Below are 23,999 nucleotides of genomic sequence, written 5' to 3'. Positions count from 1 at the left end.
TAAAGCAAACACAAGGTAAGCTTTTTTATTCAAATTATTTTCTACACGTAGTATTTAGAGTAATTTTCGAAGCATTCTCATACATTGTCTTATAAACGGCTAAAATTGTAACGCAATCGCCAACAGCATAATGTCACGTATTAATCGTATTCAACGTCTGGGCCGCCTGTGCAAGAACTTGACAAGGTCCTGAGTATTGAGTCCTACGCCGAGGTCACAAAAAGAAATGGAGATGATAACGAGTTGGACTCCCTTAAAATCATGCCATTGAACGGTATTTAAAAGGAAAAAAAAACGTACTATCCACTGGGCATCGTGCACTCGAGGGAGTTTCACAACTCAAAAGAAATCGATCGCAGAATTACGCAGGATGCACCTTCAGATTCCTTCTCCAAAGACAATGAAAAGCCTCAGCCTCAACCAAAGAAGAAAGGAAGGCCTTCCATAATTGATTCAGGCGACAAGAATTGAACTTTTATCCCTAAAGTACACTATTTTCGTTCTGACTTCAGAACTGCTTGTTTCTTTGTCATGCTCGAATGAGTTTTCGTCACATGACATCGTTTTGCATACTAAATGAGACGTAAAGGCGTTTCTGGTTCCGCATTTTTTTTTAACAAACTGGCTACTGGAACGATACACCAAAAATCTAAATTCAAGGCGATAAAATTGTGCGATTTAAAAATGGATTTAATAAAGTGACAATTGAACTTCGGGTCGTGCAATTTTGGTCTGAAATCATACTTGTGATTTCAAATCGAACTCGCGCTGCGCGCTCGTTCGATTTTGAAATCACGCGTATGATTTCAGACCAAATTGCACTCCACTCAGTTCAATTACCATTATAAATCGTGAGATATGTATCACCCAAATATTCGAACAGATCACGTACTGGAATCTAAAAAGTTTTTCATTATAATGCCTGCAAGGTCTACGCCACAAATGGGAGAGTTCATTCCCTGATATCAGCATAGGTTTTGGCATCTGTTAATTTTCTTCCTGTTATTTGCACACAACTAAAGCATCTTTTTTTTTTTTCGACGACAGACCTTGAAAATTGAGCTGGACTGTATAAAAATGTTAGCATTTCGTAGCACTTGTGTGCCATCTTGCAGTAACTTGCCATAAGTGTCCCGTTCAAGAAATAAATCCAACCCATCAGTGTTCGCAGCCAAATTGAGTGTGTGGGGGTTTTAGGAAAAAATGTCCACGATTTATATTATCAGCTACAGGGACGCTGCAAACTTTTTACCAGTTTCTTGTGCATTTAATGGAGACTGTCTATAATGCGAAAAATCGAAAGTATGTGGGAAGCAGAGAAACAACGGTAGACTTCGATCAAGAGGCGGCTTCCATCGCAGTTACAGATATACATTGCAATGCATAATCATCTTAAATTTAAAGAAATAGAAAAATTCAGACAATCAAACCAGCTGATTATTTTAAAAATAGAAATATTTTGAATAATCTCGTGGACGGCGGTAGATATATATCATGAAAAAACACATAAATGTTGCTAGTCAGAGTTTTTTTCAGGTCTTCCCTACTTTCGTTGGTTCGTTCTTGTCCGGAAAAATTTAGCGGCATCGAAATGTCTTGGAAAGGGTTAGTACGGAGCTTGAAAATGAAAAACGTTTATATGTAACTTACCGTACGCTTTGATCTCGCGTTCGGCGCTGGTGTATTTCGCTTCGCGCTCTGTGTCGCTAAGTGCAGGTACTATTGCCTAAAGGTAAGCGCCCTATACTCCGGATCAAGCGGTCTTGGTGCGAGCCCTGGCCGGGTATAATTGCGTTGTGTTCTTGGGCTAGACACTTTACCGTCACAGTGCCTCTCTCTACCCAGGTGTATAAATGGGTACTGACAAACTTAATGTTGAGGATAACCCTGCGATGGATTAGCATCCTATCCAGGGAGGAGTAGAAATACTCTACTCGCTTCATTCTACATAAACCAGGACAAGCTCCGGTTGTATAGGCCACTTGGCCTGACGCAGACTAAACACATGCACTTTAAAGCCACTTGATGCCGAAAGGAAGCCAGGAAGCTTAGGAAGCTTTATTGTCTTCGTTTAGACAATCGTCGGGACAGTTTTTGAAAAGGACTAGTTCCCCAAGAAAGTGCTTTGGTATCTTTTTCTAACTTAACGAGTTTACCATATTTAAGTTCCTTTTTCTGTTTTCATTTTTTGTACAGAGGAACGCCAGGATTTCGATGGCGATTTAGTAAAAGATGATATATTAGAATGAGAAAATACTTGCCTTACCCCTTACCCCAGGATTTACTTAAGTTGGCAAGCTATTGCGACAGTCACAGGCAAATCACAACTTCAAATTAAGGCTGACTTAATTTCCCTGTAGGGTAAATACCCGTCTTCTGACAACTCCATTTTACAATACACTAACTTGCTCTTGAGACTTATAATGACGCTGTTAAACGATTATATTCCTGCTTTAAAAAAAAAAAATTGCAAGACAATTAGGAACAACAATGAGAAGTGCAAACATGTAAAAAATCCCTGCAGTACGTTTTACGCCAGTCATGAAGTAACACCAAACTCAATTTAGTTCCAAAGTTTATTTTCCACAGTTTAAATAGCTTACAAATAGTATCAAAAGCCCCTGTTTCAAAATTTCGTCTCCCATATTTTCTTATACGATCTACCTTTCCTGATCAGTCTTCATGCTGCTCAAGCATGAAATGAGATAAAATGAATAAAACTTTGTCTCAGTTCGGTCCACATCTCATGTCACCTTTCAGATCATCAAAGTTGATGTGACCCCATCCACCAGAACTGACGTCAACCAGTTTGACGCGTGCGCGTTGAACAACAAAAGCTCCGACATCCCAGGCTTTACGAGTCATTGTCTCATTGCATTGACCGGTAGCTTGTTTGACAACCTGAAAAAGCACAGTCATTATGATTTGCGAAGTGAGTCAGATGAAAACAGTACTTTTTAAAATCTAAAGAAACCCGCCGTGCACAAATCTCGCAACCACAGCTGTATAAGGACCTGGCCAGGACAGTCTGTCCGATCAATCATCGCGTAGAATGCCTATTGTTCTCGGGACATTTACTTGCAGTCGAATAAAAATTATAGGTCTGTAATATTAGCAGCGAAGCGTAAACAGTGACGCTCTGATTGGTCAAAGATCACGTACGCTTTCCTCCGAAGGGAATACTGCCTTAGCTCATTAACTTGTCAAGGCGGGGCTAAGAAACAAAGGCCTCGAAAGTTATTCTTTATTCTATTGTTTCCGATATCGCGTATTTCAAGCTGGCTATTTCAAGCGTTGGACTTGTAATGGATATTTGCATCCGATTTTTACCATAGGCCATTACATGTATCCGGGTTTTTCGTACCAACGTCTTTTCGTACCACCCATTTTCGTACCACCTACATACACGTTCGTACATGTTCGTACCACATAAACATACATTCCAAATAGCACAGATTTAGACTATCTGATAGTCTAAATGAGATTTTAGATGTATAGCATGGTTTTGGTGTGATTTCTTTACGTAAAGGATATCACAGAAGAAGTTCCGGAGAATAATTATCCACGGAATAACACTCTTATCTTCACGCGAGCGAATTATTCTGTGACAAAAACTTCGAAGATTGTTGTCACACAATAATTCGTTCGCCTCCTCGAAATTTTTCAGTAATTGGCGATGTTTCCCTTACTTTATTCGCCTTGAAATCCCCTAAAACTTTGCAAGGAATAAAAAGAATTGTTTCTTTGCTAAAGATCTGGTCTTGAAAGCCGAGCTTCTCAAAAATATCTGACTGATGACACCAGTCTTCACGCTGTTGTTGTCACACAATAACTCGCTGGCCTCTTTGAAGATTTTTTAAAGTAATTGGCGATGTTTACTTTACTTTATTCGCCTTGAAATCCCCTAAAACTTTGATAGGAATAAAAATAATTTGGTGATTCCGCGATCTCCTCCGGTTTCACTCCCAGCTTAATCCACGTCTCCGCTCGCATCTCTTTCCGTTTCGTCGTGCTTTTGACGTGTTGCGTCTTTCTCCAAAACCGCCTGATGCTTTCGGCCAACGCTTTTCCTACGCGCTCTCCAGCAGATTCTGTCAATCGATAGCCAAGAGGCAGAATACTTAATTGCAGAAGCGCAAACACTGTGTTCGGCTGTCCACAAACTTCTCTCCATCTCCAAAGAGCTTCGCCATTCAGTTGAAATTGAAATATGCCATTGCTTTCATTGACGAACGGAGGTACTATGTTGATCAGCAGGGGATGGATCGGGGTTTCGAAGAGCTCTGAAAAGAGCTCCCGATCACTTACGATTTCGCTTTCCATGTTCATTGAGCAACAGGTTTTCGAATGAATCAGCTGCGCCGACAGCATACTTTTGAAATTCGCGGTAATGAATATTTCAGTTACAGTCAAGTGGTTTTCTTGAATGGGTATTGTTTAGTTTTGACAGCCATTGTTATACAGACGTGTGCTTAAGACAATAGCTCTTCCATCGAAGACGCGCCATTTTCAAATGCAACTCCAACAAGAAGTTTTCAAACTCAAAAAGCTACAGGTTCCTGTGGACCGATTTTCAAATTTGAAACGGGTTTTGTTTCAGTAAAAAGCCATCTTTCATTTGCCGTGCGTGAAAATTAGGAAGGCCGGTTTAGATGGTCTGAAAATTGCTTCTGAAAACGGTCCCCATACAAAAAATGGCCAATTTTTGCCCATTTTCAAGAGCAAAAAGCTACTCCTTATACCTCATATATCAACTTACTTAACGGCTTAAATTGAAGATTCAACTTTCTTCTTCAAAAAGCCGCGCGTGAAAGTTGAAGTTTTAACTCCTGGAAACCAGAACAGTAAGTTTTATCAACGCTATTGGGCCAATTTGGACCCTTTCTTCTCTTAATCAGGGCATTTCACGACACGCAAACATTCAAATTTGCCGCTTCGCCGGTCATGAATAATTAATAATGTCCAGGCATTCTACCCGATGTATTTTCAAAGAGCTGATCTTCAAGGAGACTTCCGTTACAACGGCCAATTTTAGATCATCAGATTTTAATCATATCTAGAGAACTCTGCAATAACATTTTTTAAAGAGAGGTGTATATAGTTTAATAGCAGAATTATAATTCTGCAATTCTGCTATTAAACTATAAACACATCTCCCGTTAGTTAATTTATCCACTTTCAGTTTGTAAAACCTAATGTTATCAGAATTTTAGATCGACTTTATTACTTTTAGAAAATAGCCTCAAGAATATACGCGCGCTGATTAGTTAAAAATCGTGTTTCTATTAAACTATTAGATTATGAGCTCGAGATTTCTATCGCGTGATAGTTGACGAGGGCGCAGCCAGAGTCAACTATCACACATAGAAATCGAGAGCAAATAATCTAATTGTTTTAGTATAAATCTACTAGTCGTTCAAAATTTTATCTCAATAATCTTCACAGACACATTAGGAGATGGATTCCGTTCAGTTCAACGGGTACTTCGATGTCATTGTTCTCTGTATTGATGTTGAAGATTGAGAGAGAAAATGGATCTGAAGTGGGTCGAGTTGTAATGCTTCTGGCTAGCTCTTCCACCTTGTGGATCTTCTGAGATTTAGACTTGCATGCATCTATAATGTGACCCGATCGCCCACAGGTATGACACGTATAGTTCCTGTATTTGCACTGGGAACGTGTGTGGCCTGTTTTTTCGCAACAACAACAGATGTTCATTCTTTATGTTCAAGTTCACATCTCCTTAATCAACCTCTGAGGAGGTCTGTACATATGTGAGCGGGATGGTCGACGCAGCATAGGACTTGTGGAGGCAGGAGTTGTCTCCAATTGAGCCGAGTCATCAGGTGGATGTGAGCTGATTTCAGGTGGAATAACTGGTTGGGGATCAGGATCAACTGGGGGTTGCTGTCTCCAAGGATGGAACACCTGATTCAACTGGCTTAGAGTGTGAGTTGTTTTGCAGGATGTCATCCACATGCCGCCTCCAAACTCGCCCATCATCTAGGTGAACTCGGCAAGAGTGTGATGAGGGGTGTTGTACCACGGTTCCAGGTCGCCACTTTTGCCCTGACAAGTGGTCACGTGCAAGGACTGTGTCGCCAATAGCAATTTCTCTGAATTTAGTACGGCTGTCATGGTGCATCTTCATCTTTTCTTGCTGACGGGAGACGAGAGGACAAGTCCGGTCTCACTAGAGAGAGAGACGTGTACGCAGTTCTCTTTGGAGGAACAGCTTAGCTGGGGACGACCCGGTTGTGGCATGCTGGGTGCTTTTGTAAGACAAAAGGAAGTTCTGAATTTTCTGCTGCAGTGTGCAAGCTAGATCAGATGCTGATCGAGGATTCTAGAGATTGCTTGAAGGTTTGCACAAACCGCTCCGCTAAACCATTAGAAGATGGATGATACGGGGTGACCAGTATCTTCGGGATGCCAATTTGTCTAGTATGCTCTCTCCTCGATGTTGCTGTCTCTTCCAGGCGACCATACATGACTGCGGGCAGTTGCCTTCAAGCTTACAACTCCTGGGTGCACCTTGTGTAGCTCACTTAGAATCTGCTCCTGTTAGGAGGGTGGTATGACGGTTCGCAGGCCCCACATCAGACAGACTTGCTCGACAGAGAGCTCATCCTTACGGAGGAAGAACGGCTTAAGCTCAGGAGTGGTTCAGAAGTGGACAGGCCAACCATTCTGGGTTATTGCAAGAGCCTTTGTTAGGACTGGATTTCGGGCAGTTTGCCGTGCAATGTCCAGACAGAAACAGGGTGTTTACATAATTGCACCACTGACACCTGAAAGATTTTGTCCTCAACACTGGCATCCTTCCTGTACTGCAATGGTAGTCTGGACAAGGCATCGGAGCTGGCCACTTCAGCAGAAGGCTTGAATTCAATTTCGTACTGATAGGATGAGAGGAGTAGTAAGGACCAACGCTGAAGGCGCGCAGCTGCCAAAACAGGTGTGGCAGAGTCTGGTGCAAAAATCTTTAACAAGGGTTTGTGATCAGTTCGAAGTGTGAACTTGCGTCCAAACAGGTACATGTAATACTTGGTCACGCCAAAAATGATGGCTAAGCCCTCCTCTATTTGACTGTAATTCTTCTCAGATGAATTCAACGATCTTGAGGCATATGCGATGGGTCGCTCGTCTCCGTTGGGGAAACAGTGGAGCATGACAGCCCCTACGCTATATTGGCTTGCGTCGCTTTCAAGAACCACTGGGAGGCTAGGATTGTAATGCACCAGCACATGTGAGGAAGGGAGGGATTCCTTTGCCTTGTTGAAGGCCTCCTCACACAAGGGGACCACCAGAACTCTTGATCTTTCTTAAGGTGCTGGTTGAGTGGCTGAAGAATTGAGCTCAGATTGCGGATGAGCTACCCGTGGTAGTTGATCATTCCAAGGAAGGCTCTTAGCTGGGTGGAGTTTTCAGGGCGTGGTGCTTTCTTGATGGCTTCAACCTTCTCCTCTGTTGGGGAGATTCCTACAGGGGAGATGACGCAGCTCATATAGGTTAGTGACCGCTGCATGAACTTGCACTTGTTGAGCTGGAGTCGCAAGCCATAACTGTCTAAGCGACTGAGAACAGTGTTCAGATTCTGGATGTGCTGTTCATCATCCTTTCCCGTAATCAGAATGTCATTTTGAATGGCTGCCACATTCTCAAGACCTTGAAGAATAATGTCCATGGTCCGCTGAAATATTGCTGGGGATGATGCAATACCAAACGGTAGCCTTTTGCACCGATAAAGACCACTATCTGTGTTGATGGTTACAAACTGCTAACTGTCAGGATCCAAAGGGAGTTGCTGATAAGCATTCTTCAAATCAAGCTTAGTGAATCGTTTTCCTACTCGCAGCTTGAAAAAGACATCCTCAGGCAGGGGAATTTGATACTGAGGAACATTGAGTTGGGGTTTGACCGTAACACCATAATCTCCACATGACCGCGTGGTGCCATCATTCTTCGGGGCATGTACCATGGGGGTTGCCCATTCACTGAATTCGACCTTTTCCACAACTCAAGCATCTTAAGGCATGGCTAGTTCCTTGGAAAGACCCCACGGGAAGTTTAAACCTCTTTTCTATAGAAACAACGCTGCTTTTTGCCCTAAGATGACCAAAAGTACATACCAATAGGAATTTGGCGTCTCTGAATCGCTTAAGATATTTTTATGGTGGTCACGTGTTTAATGACGTCATAATCCGGGAAATGGTAAAACGTTAAATGGGATGGGAAAGATTAACTTAGCCGAAGGATAAGATATCAGTTATTCTTTGCCTTAATCAAAGAAACTATCCATGTCCGGAATCTAATTTGTCATTCTCTTGATAAGATATTAAGAGACAAAATATATCACGTGACCTGTTTTACTATTTAACTCGTAAACGATACATCACTGGCAACCATTTCGGTCTGAACCATATAAGGGACAACAAGACAATTACCATAAGGTTTCAAGTTATATCCGTTCTATGGCATCTCGCCACCCCATTTTCAATTTTCTTTTAATCTTATCAAACATTGATAAAAGGTCACGTGACCCAACTAATCAACACGTAAAACCAAAACTGAGTTAAGGTCGATATGTTTTATATTGTTGCCAAGTTTGACGGTGTTTTGGTAAATCGTTCAAAAGTTATGGCTGGTTTCAGATTAGGGTGCAAGCCATGCCTTAACATGCTTGAGAATACCTTCGGATTCGAGTCGGTGATACTCGGCATCTACTGCTTGCTGGAGAGCGTAAGGTACTGGGCGGACCTTGCAGAACTTTGATTGAGCATCAGGCTTCATCTCCAATTTAGCTGTGATTCCCCTACTAGCACCGAGGCCAGGCTTGAAGACATTGGAGTGACACTGGACTGCGGTGGGCAATTGTGTCTTGACATCTTGTGGGAGGCCTGGGTCTGAGACACGGATACTACATAATGCAAATGAGCCATGTTTTAAGCTCTCTCGAGGGACAAAGTTTAAAACATTCCGTGAGCTTGTTGTTTACTTTCATTGATATATTGTGACGCCTGGCCTGGCCCGGTTTGATAAGAACTGTTTGCAAGTACAGCAGTCTGCTTCTTATCACGGATATCATGCATATTTATCTTCGTCTGGCTCCGTTAGAGATTGCTGTATCTTTACTTCGAGAAAGTTATACGTTTGTATACAGACGTTCTTAAGTTTCCTGAATCAATATGATCGAGCTTTAGTCTCTCGAGCTCGATGTTTAGGTTTTGTACCTTCTTTGTTCGCTCTGACACCACATGAATCAAATGTAGCTGCTTACACGTAAGTCTGTTGACTGATTTGCGCGTTGTACATGCCATTGAGACTCCAGCGGCTTTGTTCAGGCAAGACCATGGTTTTAATCCTCCATGTGGATCTCATCAGTTGCCGGTATTTTCTGTACGTCTGTGCTTGCTATCGCAGCTCGTACTCGTTGTTAGATCGATATTCTGCGGGTTGACTCAAACTTCTTGTGACTTGTACCTTGGAGGGGGTCGAATTCAAAAACCCGCGCGGTATTTGGAGAAAATGATCGATTAACCAATTAAAAATAATGCAGATTAGCATGGCAACCAATCATGGTACGTTCCAAACATGCCAGAAACACTACCCAGAGCGAGAAACACGATTAACGACGCCGCTACACAGGCGTGTCTCTCTCCGATTTTTTTGAGGGCAGGGGAGGAGGGGGCTATTCACAGACTACAATACTTACCTTGTTGCCGATAACCAATTCGGCGCGAACCAATTTTATATCACAGCCTCCGCCAATCAAAAATGAGATTTGCTTTCCCGTGATGGTGAAGTATGGGGAAGTAAGAGTTCCTTGGGGTCCGTCTCCTTGAACTTTACCAGCGGGAGCTGCTTTAGAGGATCGGTTCTCGGCTCCTCCAATCCACCAGTCACCTTGTTGACTCGCAGGTTGTCCTCTGTTCCGAGCAGTGGGGTTGTCACCATAGGTCGGCTGGTTGTTAAACACAGTTCCAGTCTTCTCCCAGTCATCAATTCCACGTTCAAAGTCGAACTTGCATGCTTTAGAAAGGAAAATAAGTAGTTAAGTGAATACATAAATACTAAATAAATAAATAAATGATAAACACATAAATTAATTAATTAATAACATGACCTATTTACTGAGAAAATAAACTCTGAGTATCTTAATGTAGTGTTTTGGTTTCGTCACAGCTCACTGCGTTTCAGGATTTAGTTTCCAATTAATAGTCGTCGTAAGTTATTTTGTATTTCCAATGTCATAAAAGTTGGGTTTTTAGGGCTGATTTTGGGATGGAACTCTGGATTAGGCATAACAAAGCATCCGATAACACCATTTGATGGCAACTATAAATAATGAATGCTGGACTGCACGATCAGTGTACGTTCAACTAGAGAACAATAAAACTGACATAATAGAACTTCTTGAAAACAACGCAAACTTAGGAGATAAGTCGAAACTAGTGAACTGTCAGTTGTTTTACACATTTTTTATAAGAATATTGTTTTTACAGCTGAAGCTGAATAGTCTTAACATTTTTCTGCCGATTTTAGGATGAAAGTATTCTTGTGAATATTTAACAATTAGACCCGTAGCCCTCATGGGCTACGGGTCAATAGCCCATGAGGCGAAGCCGAATGGACTATTGAACCGTGGCCCCTGAGGGCGAAGGGTCTAATTGTTTTAGTATCACCCAACTAGTCGGACAGAAAAGACAATAATAAAGCTAGCAAATGCAAGTTGAAGAAATATTTATTTGGGAAAAGCGTCACGCTCGATTGCGCCAATTTCGCTACTCGAGGACTATTATTAATAGACCTCTAGTAGCGTAGCCAATTAAAATGCAGGATTTGCATTAGTCCACTAGTTGGGTGATACTAATCTTAGATAATAGCGTATGGCGACATTTTTTTAACAATGTATTTGGTGTCTGGATGGGGCTAGGTGGAAAACGCGGGGCCAGGGTCCCGGGGTACGGGGTAAGGGGTCATGGGGTGTGGAAAACGCGGGGTGTGGAAAATGCAGGGTGTGGTGGAAAACGCGGGGTCTGGTGGAAAACGCGGGGTCTGGTGGAAAACGCGGGGTCTGGTGGAAAACGCGGGGTCTGGTGGAAAACGCGGGGTCTGGTGGAAAACGCGAGGTCTGGTGGAAAACGCGGGGTCTAAGTGGAAAACACGGGGTCTGAGTGGAAAACACGGGGAAACGTTTTTTCCCCAAAATATGAATTTTCCTCACTAAAATGAGAGGTCGAAATTTTGTTATTTTAAAATTGCAACGAAACGCGTTTCTCAAACATTTCGTGAGAAAGAAAACCATTCAAGAGCCAACGTGCAGTGCAGTGGTTTTCTTTTGCACAGGGCGTCTATTTTATTTTTCGCAGTAGCCAGCGTGGATTTTTGTTTTACCTTTAAAAAAAATTAAAATAATAACGATTGTTTTGCTCAGTATCTTTAACCATGAAAAGCGACAGTTGCCGTATTTGCTCGATTAAAAGCCGATTACCTGTAAGTAGGACCTCAAGAAATGGCAACAAAAATTACCATAGAATATAAAGAACAAACAAATAAAATATGCCTGGCCCAGCCGAGCTAACTTTGAAACAAAAGCTGAAGAGGTTTAAAGGGTTATTAATCGAGAAAATACAGTAACCTTCTTGAAATGCCAGTTCCAAAAGAAATTCTGGTGTTCTTTTAAATAAAACAGAAGTCGGCCCCTTATCGTAGTTGCTTGCCTTAATTTCGTTAACTATCGACTGGGACCTTACTAGGGATTCATATATAAATGATCAGACTCCAGGTTTATAATTACTTCTGTCGTATTGTACATTGGGGACCAGTCATTATTGATCGCCTGGGGTTGAGGGGGGAGGGGGGAGGATTTTTGGGGGATCATTGGATTTTTAGGATGACAGAAGGGGGGATCAGTCATAACTGAGAGCCCGAAAGAGAGGATCACTAAATGTCACATGCCCATCCTGACTTGGTGGACGGCTTTTTGGCACTCTAAAAGTAACTTTGCAGTTTCCAAACACTTGGGATGTTTAGTTGCTGGTATGTCAATTGACATCAGACCAGATCAGTCACGGGGCTCTCACTAGAACGGCGGAATTCTTCCGGCTGCAAAAGCGAATGTAGCCACCTGTTCTGGTCATTGAAATTTGTATACATATAACAATAAATTAACACTGACAGACTGAGACGTTTCAAGAAGAAAATAGTATTTTAATTAAAAAGGTGAAACAGCGCTACTTGCTACATTTAATTTTATGATTATGAATAACTCATTTTCCGTAACACTCTCCCTCCAAAATGAATGAAATCGCATCTTTGGCCACCTAAAATTTCAAAATTTTTTTGGGGAACATACCCCCGGACCCCGTACGCTGGCTTGTCCCTTCGGGCTAATCGGACCTCACTTTAATTTATGTCGCCCGTTATGCTTTATTCGACGCCTGTGAAAACTTCTGTTAGAACCCTGATCAGATATCGGGAAGACACGGATCAAGAGACTGCGCCATCGCGGCGTCATTAATCGATAAGTCAGCATCACGATTAGGAATATTACTGTCATATGACCGTTAAAAGCACTAAATATACATGTGGAAAGGTGAATATGTGTGCGAAGACATTGAGCGGGGGGGGGGGATCATGAAATTTATTAATAGCTATGAGGGGGATACTTCAATAAAATAACATTTAAATGGGGGATCATGTAAATGTTACTGTCTTTGGCTGAAAATCCCCCGCCATCCCCTAGGCAATAAATTTTGACGGGTCGAAATTGATTATTTGTATAGAAAGGCTTTTTCATGGTTTAAGGTAGTGAGCAAAACAATCTTTATTTCATTATTTCTTTTTCAAAGGTATTAAAAAATCACGCAAGTTACTGAGAAAAATAACATAGACGCCCCATGCAGAAAAAAACCGCTGCACGGCACGTTGGCTGTTGCATGGTTTTCTTTGTCACGGAGTGTTTTATTTGCTTTTTCGATCGAAAAACGCGTTTCACACCGAGAAGCAGAATTAATTTTCATTGCAATTTTACACCCGTTTTCAGTGTTACGTGCATAGGCGACATCTTTTGACCATCTTTCGACATGCTATGAAAGACCGTTGAACTGTGAAACTGGTAGTTTTTCCGGTTATTAGCGGAGGAAATGACAAGTAAATGATAATTACCTACCTCAAATGGCTGAAGAAGATTTTGGACTTTGCATGCTTCCCTATTTACGGGATGATTCAAGCGATTTAGTGTAGTCGATCGGTTCTCAATAGTGACTTCCGGTAGAATTGGGCAACCTCGTTCCCAGGGTCTCTCATCTTACCGCCCCCACGTTTTCCCCGTGTTTTCCACTTAGACCCCGTGTTTTCCACGTAGACCCCGCGTTTTCCACCAGACCCCGCGTTTTCCACTAGACCCCGAGTTTTCCAGACTCCGCGTTTTCCACACCCTGCGTTTTCCACAACCCGGGGCCCCGTACCCCGGGACTCCGGACCCCGTACCCTGGACCCCGTACCCCGTACCCCGTACCCCAGGACCCCGGCCCTGCGTCTTCCACCTAGCCTCTGGATGGTGTTAAAGTAAGTTTTGGAGCCAGCCTGCAGGTGTTATATAATATTAAAGCCTGATGTGGCAAATATAACTTCTTTTAGAAATGTTATTAACATGGAGCATACGGCTAGCGCTGTTTTTGCTGCTTTTTGGCTAGTTTTGCCGTTTAGAGAAGGTAGGATTTTATACGGTTCTTAAAATATTCTTTAAATTTCGTCAATTTCAGCCTAGATATTTTATAAAACATATCCTTATAAAAAAAAAAACCAAAAAAACAAAAATAGTGTACCGTATTACCGGCTAACACGCTTCGCATTAAAAAAGTTTGGAGCATAAGACCACGCAACGTGAAAAAAGTTAAACTGCTTGGACAGGTATAATGCCGGATATCTTAATAATTGCTCAAGAAACGATTATCATTGTTAGTACGTACTCACGCTAAATTGAATTTGGAGACAGGAAATACCTGGTTTAAATTTCTCCAGGGCATCCATCCTTCCCTCCAATGATTCCAGCTTCTTTTGCAGCCGACTTAAAGCCGTTTTCACGTCTTTTTCGGGGTACAGGTTCACAGCATTGTAATTGCCTTTAACGATCACTTTGCCCGAATCGAAATCAGTGACGTTTTTTGCATCTGATAGACGGGCATAAGCGCTTTCCAACGACACAAAAATCACAAGGAAAGCGGTGAAGCAGAACACAACTTGAGCACCCATGGCAGAGAATATTGTCAGCTTCGAGGAATCCTGTCTCCAAATAGAACAACGTGTGATGACTCATACTACCCATTCTAGCTAACGTGTTTTTTCTTGGCAACAGTGTTACCACAGCTGTCACGCTATCATTATTATTGTCGTGACATTGTTTACCTGTCTGCTTCCAGTTCCGATCAGTATACCTGAACAACTGTAACCATATATAACTGAGACATATCGCTGCCTTTCGGTCAACCAATAGCTGACACTTTAGGAACTGTAATAGTTTCATACAGGACTGCTACCCACGATACATACTGAATTAGTATGATCTGGAACGGGTTGAAAATATTGGATAAATTAGCATAATTCATTCACGATCGGCACGAAGGATTAGTGATTCTTTGAACATTTAAGACATATCTAAACATAGTCTACAGTTTCGATTCAGACGACACGGCAACAAAATCAGTAAGCTTATATTGGCCGATATATCTTAAATCCTGACCCCGTTTGAAAATCGACACTCACTCTGCTACCTTACTAAGAAGATACGCTTCATTTTATGTCCTGATTTAAAATTGTTATTCAGTGTTGCGGTTCAAAGATTTCATATTAGCAAATCGGTAGATCGTTGTTTTCACGGTTCATCTGCTCTGACAGTTGAGATGGTAACGCGTTTAATGCCAGCATAATGGCGAGATTTGACTGAGTTGAGCCTTTCTATTTCTTTTCTTTTTACAGGTACAGTCGAACCCTATTAAACCACCACCTATTAAGCGGCCACCCTTATTAGACAGCTAGTAATCAAAGTCCTCATGAGGGCTCATCTATTGTTTTTACCTCTATTAAGCGGCCACTATCTATTTCCCCTAGGGTGGCTGCGTTAAATAGGGTTTAAACTGTATAATACAAGAACGACAGATCGATACGGACGAATATTTCAAAACTAACTCAAAGGAACTGCACTGCACTTCACCATTTTGTTCGCGCTAATTCATATGCACGTCATCCATCGAGCGCGCGCTAGGTAATAAAATGGACAACGATAGGGCAAATGGCCATTGCCATAGCTTTGCCTAGATTTAACGATCTTGGACGTTCGGTGACCCCCGTTTTTCTTTTGATTGATCATTTTCGCTACCGCTTTTCTACGTTTAGCAAAAAGTTGAAGAAAATCGATCGATTAGAAGTCAATTGTTTTTTTTTGCGAAATGCATCATTGAGACCCGTTCTTTTAAGCTTTTCGTTTATCTGTGCGACGGTTTCAAATGCCTGTTGAAGGGTTAAGTTTGGTGAAAACGTTGGCAACATTTAGAATTATTTAAGCAACAGACCCACTGCTACAAAATATGACTGAAATTGTTTGCCTCCGTTGACTCACCTTCGATATTTTTTTTAACTATAAACCCCTGTAGACGATGCTGAATTACGTACGCCAATTTTTCAAAAACAGGGTAGTTTTTCACACGCTTTAAGTCGGTGACCCCAGTTTTTTGCATTTCTGACACAAGTAACTCATTATCTGACTGCAGTAAAAATTAAAAAGAAAACAAAAATCCGTTGCGCCAACGTTCTTAAGTGTACTGGAATATCAGAAAACGAAGTTTGGATAACAGTCACTGCTGTACTGATGTAAAGTAAGGGTTGTCATTTCTTGTAATACGTGGAAATCGCGATTTTGCTGTTATGATTTTTTTTTTGCAATAAACGTTTCGTTTGAAACGTCGGCCAATCACAAAGGACACAAAAAAATCCGATAAACCGTGAATCAAAACATAAAGTAAATACATAACACAATAGACCAATTTCGATGTATTAAAATTCAGCCTAAAACAATAGACCTCAGTACGAGGCTCTGGGGAATAAATACAGAGTTTGTGGGGTTTATTCCCCAGAGCCTCGTTCCGAGGTCTATTGTTTTAGGCTGAATTTTAATACATCGAAATTAGTCTATTGTCAAAGTTTACTGCGGAACCACTCGCCTGCGGCTCGTGGTTCCACAGCCACTTTGACAATGTTATGACGTAATTTATCATCAATAAGAGGACAGACGCATAAAAAACTGACGTCAATTTGTTAAATCATTTATGGCGTTGCGCGCGCAAGTGTTATGTTTTGAGTGCTGTTTTTGCATTCGCCTTCACACCCAGTCCTCCCAAACTTATTACACGTAATAAATAATGATTAAATAGTGTTTTGCTATCATCTTGGTTAACATTTTGGGCTTTAGTCTCGAATTGTAAATACCCAAACAAATGTGTTTATTACTATTTTTATGGCTTTATTTGTGATCTTCTTTAATTTCCTCTAGTGCAATCTTCCAAAATTTTTACAGCACATCTCTACCAGCGGGATACGAATTTTAAACACGAAAAAGTAGGGATTGTAAAGGCAGGTTTTTTGAATTTTTCAAATCTATACCTTTTGCCGCTGCAAAAAAAAGAAAAAAAGAAAAAAACATTGCCCTATAGATTTCCCTGAAAAACGAGTTCCGACTAAAGTGAAATATTTACTACCAATCTGCTACATTTTAGGGTATTTGACCGAAGGAAACGCAAGAAAATTCACTGTCAGTTTGCTTTTTGTGCTCATGTTGAGTCAAAATATCCAAAAACACTGACGTTTTCCTTCGAGCGGGCGCCGATTACTTATGCTTTCGTTCTCAGCGCACGTGCGATCGTTTCTTTTTACTTCTGGTTGTGTGAAGAAGCCAATCATGTAGGGTTCTAATGGAAACCAAATCCCTTTTCGCCACTCAACTCAAAATTCCGTTAATTTGTGGGAGAATGTTTGTGACTATCAACAATAAGAGACTGTGTAGATCATAGCCTCTTGTTGAAAATTATTGGTTATTGATTGACTACCCTAAATCACTGCAAAAAATTAAACTTATCCTATATAAGAAATCTTCTCATGTTAGCGTGAAAATATACATACTCGGATATTTGTCCGCGGAAATTATTTCTTCCGAGAAGCGAGCAGTTTTCTGAGAAATAAAAGACCTGCGAAACCGAAAAAGCTTTCTACAGTTTTTTTTTATGTTGTAGATGATGTTTAGAATGGAAATTCAGGTACTGATCTCTGATGAGTCGTTTTCCGGTACACATTACCTTAGTTGAGTCTTCTTGGTTTACATGTAAGCAGTGTCAAGGAATAGACTTCTGCCGTTCTTTTCTTCCTCCAAAGTGAACTGGGTGTGTGAACGTGATATTTTTGCATTGCGTTCAGTGCGGACCAAAATGTCTGGTGGGTGTTTGAATGCCGCACATTTGCTGAATTTTGTTGATGTCAAAGGCCATTGCCCCAACCACCACCCTTCAATTCCCCTCGGGAACGGACTCCCATATAAAAGGGGAGGGGAGAACTCCCATACAACAGGGACGTGGGTACTCGTTATACCTTTTAGGAAAATGCACGCTAAATTCTAAATTGACTAAATTGCCCGAGAAAGAACGAAGTTGCACCGTTCAACGATCATTTCCAAGTTCGGTCCAAGAATAAAAATTAACATGCATAAAAATATAGTAAAAGCGATAAAATATGAACAGAGATATAATAAGAATTTGAAAGGCTTAAAAAAAACTAAGTTTTTTCGTCGGGCGCATTCTAATCAAGAAAAAATTCTGGTGGGAGTCTCGAAAGGGAACCTATGGTAGGGAAATTGACTGAGACTACGTTTACACCAGAGGAGATTTTCTGGATTCGTAAATGTTCCGGATTTATCAATTTTAGAGTGCACTGAAAGGGTAAAATTGGATTCCTAACCCACCGTTTACTTGGGCCGGAACATTAATGATGACATGGTTACCAATACATTCGAACCCCCATTAAGCGGTCACCTATTTAGCGAAGAAGATGCGAAATGAGAATGGGTTCCAGTGAGCAATCTGTACTGTACGGTTTGAATCAGTCATGAAGTTTATTTTCCTCATTTAAAAAAAAAAACGCTCACAAACAATGTTTAAAAATGACCTTAAAACAGTTTAAGAATTTCCCTTCTCGGAATTCACTACGATCTTTCTTTTCCATTTCTTCATCGTGTTCAACATGGAATGACACTTTGCAAATGAGCAAACTTTCTTTCAGTTTAATCCACAGCTCATATCGCCTTTCAGATCATCAAAGTTGATGTGACCCCATCCACTAGAACTGACGTCAACCAGTTTGACGCGTGCGCGTTGACCAACAAAAGCTCCGACATCCCAGGTCTTACGAGTCATCGTCTCAGTACATTTCCCGGTAGCTGATTTGATAACCTGAAAATGATTTGCGGGGTGCGTCAAATGAAAACTATCTTTTTGACCTACAGACATACAGGAAACCCGCAGTAATGACAACAGAGTTAAAATCTGGAAAGGGAACATTTCACAAAGGAAGTTCCACGTGAACAGACGAAAACCTTCCTCTTGACAAAAAAGCATACCACAATACTTTTACCACTTTTGAACTTGAAGCTTAAAACTTTCACATTTTCTCTTGAGTATAACTTTTTTAGCGCTTTATGCGCATCACTTTCTATTTGACATCCGCGCTTTTTGTAGTATGGCGGTTTTACAGCCAATGCATTTTTGTTCAGTTCCTTTTTTGTATAAAACACAACTCACTTGCGACAATCTCTTTGCATGCAGCTTTAGTCTGAAGCAGTTTCTCTTGTTTAAAGGTAGCATATAAAAACAATTACTGAAAAAGGACTCTACAAAGCTTTTCTTTTGTTTTTAAGTATTGCATAGCTCGGAATAACCTGAGTAATTTATATATATATATATATATATTTAACCGAAAATTTACTGAATCGATTTTTTCCTGTCAGGGGAGGCTTTTCAGGGCCAATGTTGACAGTCAGTAATCTCAGAAAGCAGACATCTTACATGTACGAAAATCCAAGTTATCAAGGATTACTGGGTTTAACATTTGGTAACAGTGCTTACCTTGTTGCTAATGATCAGTTCGACGCGAACCAATTTTATATCACAGCCTCCACCAATCAGAAACGAGATGTGTTTGCCCGTGATGGTGAAGTATGGGGAAGTAAGAGTTCCTTGGGGTCCATCTCCTTGAATTTTTCCGGCGGAAGCGTCTTTAGAGGGTCTGTTCTCGTATCCTCCAATCCACCAGTCCCCTTGTTGATTGGCAGGAGAGGAGCCGCGATTTTTAGAGTTGTCATCATAGGTCGGCTGGTTGTTAAACGCTGTTCCAGTCTTATCCCAATCGTGGATTCCGTCTTCAAAGTCGAACTTGCACGCTTAATTAGAAAAATAAATGAGGCATAATGTATCTATTTCAAACCAATCAACGTGCGTATTTTGGGCTATTTTCTAAAGTATTATATTAAATGCGATTCGATAGAAATTTTGCTAAATTAACAGTCAACTGATCGGTGAACTGTACGTATAACTGCCTTGAAAACCACGTATATAAAAAAAATCCGTCTTAAAGTTTTGCCACATTACTTGCTAAAAGGCTATCGACACGCTGAAATAAATCACGAGACAGCCGATACCTGGTTTAAATTTCTCAAGGGCATCCATCCCCCCGGGGGGGGGGGGGCGTACTTTGGGAATTTTGGGTGGGGATGTGCCGCTGGGACCCTGGAACCCTTAGCCTATACCAGAGCTAGTTCAGCTGAATTTTGCTAACCTATATTAGAGTAAATTCCCCAAATCCCCCCATCTATGGACACTGTTGAGGCTGATTTGTATAAATTTAAACTTGCTGATTTGATTTTTCATATTTTTGAGTGGCAATACCTGGTTCCCTTAGTCTAGATAAAATCTCCAACCAAGTAGTCAGTTTTGTAAAAAGTTATACCCTATTCTAGACCCAAACGCTCTGATTTATATACCCTATCCTAGAGTAAACTGCTTGAAAACCATACCCTTCACAGCGGCACATACCTATGTAGCCCATATATGGCAGTGCTCCCCCCCCGGGCATCCATCCTTCCGTCCAACGATTCTAGCTCTTTTTGTAGCTGACTTAAAGCCGTTTTCACGTCTTTTTCGGGGTACAGGTTCACAGCATTGTAATTGCCTTTAACGATCACTTTACCCGAATCGGAATCAGTGGCGTTTTTTACATTTGACGGACAGGCAAAAGCGCTTTCCAGCCACACAAAAATCACGAGGAAAGCGGTGAAACAGAACAAAACTTGAGCACCCATGGCAGAAAGTAATGTTACCTTCGAAGACCTCAGTCTTTAAAGAGAATAACTTGAAATGTCTCATGGCTAGTTTATAGTTAGATTCCAACGCGTTTTTTTCTTGACCACGGAAGCCACAGTCACGCTATAATCATGGCCGTGACTAAAATAACGAGAAGCCTATATGTTTGGGTATTTTTGCCTATAATATGTTTCTTTTGTTCCGATGTGTGCCACGACATCTCTATACATATTAAAGCAGAACCACAGCTGCCTTTTTAGCACTGTCGCCACAGTAAACGTTAGTTCTATACCCATTTTCGGCAAATTGACCTTTTTTTGCCGCAATCGCGCGTTGTTTCAAGGTGGCGAAATCGTATGGATCTCGAAAAATTTGCGTCGAATTTCACTGGTCTCATAGACACTTTTTTAGCGGTTTTGTTTGTCTCGCAGTTATCTCGATTTTTTTACAAAGCTATGACAATTTGTTTGTCTGTGTTTATAAATGCCTCTAATCAATATTTTTTGAAGTCTTGACTCGCAATTCAAGATCAAAAAGTCAAAATATCTCCAAGAAAAACCCCGGTTTCTGCTTCTCGTATTTACCATTCACCGCCCCTCAATTTCATCATGCACCAAATCTGAAACAGACTGTGAAACATATGAAAGCGGGATAGATATTAGCATAATTCAGTCGCGACACGAACGATTTGACAGTTTTTACTGTTTCGATGCAAACACGAAACAAAGCATTGGGTAATATTGAGCGTTCTCTATGCCACGTCACGTAACTCTAGCCCCGCTTTAATAGGATGAAAATGCACGCTCACTCTGACCTTACGAAGAAAATAGACTTTGTTTTGTGAAAGGACAACCAAAACACCCTGTTTAGTTAGCCCTTGACCCAGAGTTTTTTTTCTCTTGTCTGTTCCTCATTTGTGAATGTGAGCTGCAAACTGGCGAAGACGAGTCGCGAAGCAACGAGCCGGTGTTTTTTCCTCTCGCTCTCCTCCGACCGCCATGACATCCACCATAACGGCTTTCTCACTCCAGTTGGAAAGACGAAAGAAAACCCGAAGGACCAAGGTACATGTATTCGATCCGTCGCGGAAATTTTTTAAATTGGTGTAGACGCGTGGTGTTGCAAAAACCGGAGCAAAAGGCTAAAATCGTCATCTTTATGATCAGCAGACTTTCCCACAAGCCGTGCTCAGAACAACAACAACAAAAAAAATTGTCTACGACATTCAAGACCTGTGGGCCCCAAGCTGTCTAGAGTAGAAACACAAACTGTTAATGCAATGCTGATTATATTTTCCCACCATATATGAGAAAGAAAGGGTCCAGATTTACAGCTGTAGCAACCGTGAAACCGACGAATAAAAATATTGAAGAAACATTTTATCCGCAACCATCCACCCCTAGTATTACCGCAAAGCGTCGACTCGAAGAAAAAGAAAAAAAATCCGTCAGCGACAAAAAACTGGTATCCACCGAGGTAGATGTCCTGACTTGGAGAAATCTTTCACGTTTGTCATAATAGGACGAGGATGCTTCAGGGGAACCTTAGTCTGCCATCCGTCATCCAATATCCTGGTGTCCTGTCCACTTTATTATTTCGCTCGACAAAAAGGAGATTCCCGGGGCGAGAATTACTGCAGTGTTTCCAATATGGCGGGCAAGGCCCATTTCGATCCACCATGGCTTTTGTCATCGCTGGATAAGTCAGGTGTAAAGAACGGACTGTCCCTTATAGGTATTTTTGCACTTTCCTGTAACTCTTTATCACCTTCTTCTCCAAACAAAAAGCTTTTTCTTGAATTAATAGGGCAGAATAAGTGGTCTAATATGCTGCAGTTTGGTAAGATTTGACACTATATGCTCGTCCGACTGCTCGTCCTGAAAACTTCGACGCATTAAAGGACGTGTACAATATATCTGTAACTGTTATTGCGCTCTTTGTTCTCAGGTCTCTTCTGGGCGGTCAAAGTATCCCTCTGTTTTGTGTTCAACCTTCTAAAGGCTGTGAGAATTTATGTCCTTGCTCAAATCACAAGAAGAAGGGATTTTGCTATTAAGTATGGAGGCAAATGGGCAGGTATGGAAGGAGTGAATGCTGTATGGAATGTGATGAAAGAGGATTGCCACATTTCTTGTTGTTTATTATCGTTCTACTCATCTATTGAAAACTATTGAGGAATTACTGATTTTCTTTTCCCTCAGGCAGGAATTAATTGCTTATTTCAATCAATTTTCCAGTTTTTTTCTTCTGTAATCCATTAACTAAAGTTGAACTAAGTTCATTGTTTTGTGTCTTTGGTAGTTGTCACTGGTGCATCAGAAGGTATTGGGAAAGCTTTCGCCTTTGAGGTAGTTAAATAAAATATTTCTTCATTACATGTAGATTGATCCACCAACCTTTGATTCCATGCATGTATTAAAATTACATGTATGTGTAGATAAGAGTGAAAGACAAATGAAATTTCAATGTACTGTAAAATCAGCCTACATGCATATTGAAGGTCACAGCTGAACGACTTTGAAGTCTTTGATGGGCAATAATGCTGTACTAGTTTAACAGCAATGATTCTAAATTTTTGACCAACTGTTTCATTCATTCATTGTTACTGTATTACCCAGATAAGAGCCACCCCCCTCCCCTCCTAATCAAGTATTGCCCCATTAAGTGTTACATATATAATCAAAACTATAACAGAATTCTCAAATGTGCTTGGCTATCAGCAGCCCGATTTGAGCATTAGTGTACGCGTCATGCTTGTAATTGGACAGTGCGCATCATTTTGCGCACGCTGTTGTGGTGTACTTTGTTGAGTAAACTGCTGTGTTTTTCGGCATTCATAACGACATTTAATCATTCAGCGCTCAATCGATGGTTGTTCGTTTCTCGAATTTTGTCATAGTTTTGATTAATTGGTAACAGGGCTTCACGTTGCCCAATTCAGTCTGCAATCATCCTCGTGATTAACAAATTGGACTCCTGCTTCGCGGTCGTCCGATTTTGTTAATCACTCATATGATTACAATTTCCTCAAATGTGATTGGTGCGTAAACTGGTGTATTTTGCTCTAATTAATCTGCAAAGCTGTAGTCTGACTGTGTAATTGGACAATTTGCTGTAATCAGACACCTGTAATCAGACAGTTATATGAGCCGATCATTTTTAAGACCTGTCCACTAAATCCACCAATCACAACATTGATTACATGTACAGTCACTACAGCAACCAATTCAAGAGACTGACATTGTAAACTTGTGGAGGTTTAGTTACTGGTGACTATTTTGAAAGAAACGTAACAGCCATTCCCATATGCTTAATTTTGATATTTAAAAATGGCTATTAAAAGCTATTTTTCAAATTGTAGGAAATTGTAATGGTTATGATTAATTGGTAACAGGACATCATGTCGTCCAATTCAGTCTGTAATTATACTCGTGATTAACAAATCAGACGACCGCAAATGATTACAGAATGAATTGGACTCCACTCAGTCCTATTACCATTATTAATTGCAGCATTGTTAAAGAGTGGCGACCTTGAAAATTAAGGGACCACATTCATATCAAGGCTGTGCTCTAGTGGCACCTAGTTATATAGAAA

At 40.9% G+C, this 23,999-nt stretch overlaps 2 protein-coding genes and 1 pseudogene across 3 annotated transcripts in view; 1 reads left to right on the top strand and 2 right to left on the bottom strand.

Moving 5' to 3' along the window:
- Positions 1-1,196: 1,196 nt before the first annotated feature.
- On the bottom strand, positions 1,197-14,411 carry LOC145476858 (uncharacterized). The gene is made up of 3 exons (XM_081455450.1): positions 14,010-14,411; positions 9,716-10,032; positions 1,197-2,901 (listed from the first exon to the last, which is right to left on the bottom strand). The coding sequence occupies exons 1-3, from the start codon at positions 14,257-14,259 to the stop codon at positions 2,728-2,730; spliced, it is 741 nt and encodes a 246-aa protein (XP_081311576.1). The 5' UTR covers positions 14,260-14,411; the 3' UTR covers positions 1,197-2,727.
- Positions 14,412-18,263: 3,852 nt separating this feature from the next.
- On the bottom strand, positions 18,264-20,401 carry LOC145476863 (uncharacterized). Its single transcript, XM_081455454.1, has 3 exons — positions 20,218-20,401; positions 19,170-19,483; positions 18,264-18,497 (listed from the first exon to the last, which is right to left on the bottom strand). The coding sequence occupies exons 1-3, from the start codon at positions 20,399-20,401 to the stop codon at positions 18,324-18,326; spliced, it is 672 nt and encodes a 223-aa protein (XP_081311580.1). The 3' UTR covers positions 18,264-18,323.
- The window catches only part of LOC145476856 (inactive hydroxysteroid dehydrogenase-like protein 1), a 14,593-nt pseudogene continuing 10,403 nt past the window's right edge, over positions 19,810-23,999 (top strand). Inside the window, exons 1-3 of the transcript XR_014047424.1 lie at positions 19,810-22,136; positions 22,350-22,478; positions 22,704-22,750. The product of XR_014047424.1 is annotated as an inactive hydroxysteroid dehydrogenase-like protein 1 (transcript). The remainder of the gene's footprint in view (positions 22,137-22,349; positions 22,479-22,703; positions 22,751-23,999) is intronic.

Source organism: Orbicella franksi, unplaced genomic scaffold (genome assembly GCF_964199315.1).
Source record: "Orbicella franksi unplaced genomic scaffold, jaOrbFran1.1 SCAFFOLD_51, whole genome shotgun sequence".
NCBI lineage: Eukaryota > Metazoa > Cnidaria > Anthozoa > Scleractinia > Merulinidae > Orbicella > Orbicella franksi.
Note: the sequence above shows the minus strand (reverse complement) of the source record. Positions and strands in the feature narration are given on the sequence as shown.